At 38.4% G+C, this 2,500-nt stretch overlaps 2 protein-coding genes across 2 annotated transcripts in view; both read left to right on the forward strand.

Annotated features, from left to right (window-relative positions):
* LOC138974514 (ATP-binding cassette sub-family C member 2-like) overlaps positions 1-850 on the forward strand; it is a 7,072-nt gene extending 6,222 nt beyond the window's left edge. The window contains exons 5-6 of the mRNA XM_070347230.1: positions 1-109; positions 818-850. The exon at positions 1-109 is cut by the window's left edge and continues 80 nt beyond it. Coding sequence (XP_070203331.1) covers positions 1-109; positions 818-850 — 142 coding nt within the window. The remainder of the gene's footprint in view (positions 110-817) is intronic.
* A 247-nt stretch (positions 851-1,097) lies between these two features.
* Positions 1,098-2,500, forward strand: part of LOC138972795 (ATP-binding cassette sub-family C member 3-like) — a 33,477-nt gene continuing 32,074 nt past the window's right edge. Inside the window, exon 1 of the mRNA XM_070345464.1 lies at positions 1,098-1,224. The gene's annotated coding sequence lies outside the window, so the exon portion shown is untranslated. The remainder of the gene's footprint in view (positions 1,225-2,500) is intronic.

Raw genomic sequence — 2,500 nt, forward strand, 5'->3', positions numbered from 1 at the left:
CCCGCTCAACATCCGGGTCTCTGTGGCGGCGCGGCGCTATCAGGCGCGACAACTCGGGCTGAAAGACCAGAGACTGAAACTAATCAGCGAAGTCCTCAGTGGGATGAAGGTGAGTCTGTATATAAGACGGGCGCCTGGTGGATTAGGCTCCGGCCTTCCATGCGGAAGGTGGCGGGTTTGAATCCCGGCCACGCCTGGTGGGCTAAGGGTAGGCCAACTTATATGTGCAGACCTGCTAGTGATTTATCCCCCATGTACACGCAAGCAGAAGACCAAGTGCGGACAGAAAAGATCCTGTAATCCATGTTAGTGTTCAGTGGGTTATAGACACTCGAACATACATAGCATGCTACCCCCGAAAGCGGCGTATGGCTGCCTAAATGGTGGGGCAAAAACAGCCATTCAATTAAAAACGTTGGCGTTTTAGCCCATGAACGCAGAAGAAAAGTATGTATGTAAAAAATAAATATGTCCATGACAATGACGTTCAGTTGCATCTTATTTCAAGTTGACTTTGATAAAATAATCTAGCCAAAGAGGGTTCAAACAAATTTTGAATCAAAAAAAAAAAATTTAAATGTAAATTAAAAAATAAAAAGTTGTTAATAGACAGGCAATAACGCGCGATGCAACAGACGTGCGCGATGCAACAGACGTCGTGTCCAAATGTGCATTCCGCTTGAAAAGAAACGTAGGTCTCTACTACGGTGTCCAACGTACCATCATCGTGCTTTCTGTTCTTTCAAATATATTTGGACTTTGAGTATGTCCAATAAAAACATGAATTAACTTAATGTGGATGTTTTATGTCAAAAAGTGCCCTTTCCTGACCGTTCTACAATTGGCATGATCCTTTTTATGTTTACTTCAGTTTCACGAAACATTGCATTATAAATGTCTACTACCATTGCGTTGTACATCCTGGCAATATCTCACATAATGAATGTCCACTATACTATGCGTTGTATATCCTTGCGATATCTGACATGTGTGAATACCCACACTAAATGCGTTGTTTATCTTCAATTTATGTTCGCGATATTTGGCATGATGAACACGTACTCTACATGCGCTGTACACACCCAGGTGATCAAGCTGAGTGCGTGGGAAGAGTCGTTCTGCAAGCGTGTGACAGAGATACGTGACGAGGAGGTACGCTGTCTGAAGAAGGTGGCCATCTGTACCACCATCACTGTCTTCAACTTCATCATCTCACCCGTACTGGTAAGACTCGTCTTCGTATAGCTCCCCTCTTCTTGTGTATGCACATGCAAATTAGGTCCAAAACAACACGATTCGACTTGTCTCAAAATTTACAGGCGCACTGCTTCTCGTGAAAAAAAACACATTCTCAATATTTCAGATCTTGCCATGTCTGAGACATGAGATAAGAATATCCGTCCACTTGGTCACATACCACAATATCAACATCCGTACTGCTTGCTGTGCTGAGATGGACATTTTGATGACATGCTTTCTTTAAAAAAAATTTAAAAAAACCACAATCGTGCCTTTTACGAAATTAACTCATCCCATGACTCCCAATGTACACAGATAGCAACAAGGTTGTTAATTTGTGGTATGTGGCCAAAAGGACGGATGTGTTTTTGTGTGTGTGTAAAACCCTGCACATATGTGAGACGGAAAGGAGTGTGCCCTGAACAACACATTAGCAGGATTCTTTTTTGCACTCTCCCTTGCAATAGGACTGATCTTAAACTTGATATTTTTAAGTATTCGATTTTTTTTTAAATGGAATTGTCAACATTTGGACACTTTTTATTTCTTCTGCGTAATCAGAATGTTCATGCGGGGATGATTGACCTACATTTGCGGTCACTGAATAATCCGAATGCAAGAAGAGAGCGTGGAACAAAAGCTCGGGGGACTTCAACATTCCTCGGCATTATTTGAATGTTGTCTGATATGAATGTTATCTGATATGAATGTTATCTGATATGAATGTTGTCTGATATGAATGTTATCTGATATGAATGTTATCTGATATGAATGTTATTTGATATGAATGTTATTTGATTTGAATGGTATCTGATGTACGAATGTTATCTGATATGAATGTTGTCTGATATGAATGTTATCTGATATGAATGTTGTCTGATATATGAATGTTATCTGATATGAATGTTATCTGATATGAATGTTATCTGATATGAATGTTATCTGATATGAATGTTATCTGATATGAATGTTGTCTGATATGAATGTTGTCTGATATGAATGTTATCTGATATGAATGTTGTCTGATATATGAATGTTATCTGATATGAATGTTATCTGATATGAATGTTATCTGATATGAATGTTATCTGATATGAATGTTATCTGATATGAATGTTATCTGATATGAATGTTATTTGATATGAATGTTATCTGATATGACTGTTGTCTGATATGAATGTTTCCTGATATGAATGTTATGTATCTGATATATGAATGTTATCTGATATGAATGTTATCTGATATGAATGTTATCTGATAT

The sequence above is a fragment of the Littorina saxatilis genome, linkage group LG8 (genome assembly GCF_037325665.1).
Source record: "Littorina saxatilis isolate snail1 linkage group LG8, US_GU_Lsax_2.0, whole genome shotgun sequence".
In the NCBI taxonomy this organism is placed as follows: Eukaryota; Metazoa; Mollusca; class Gastropoda; order Littorinimorpha; family Littorinidae; genus Littorina; species Littorina saxatilis.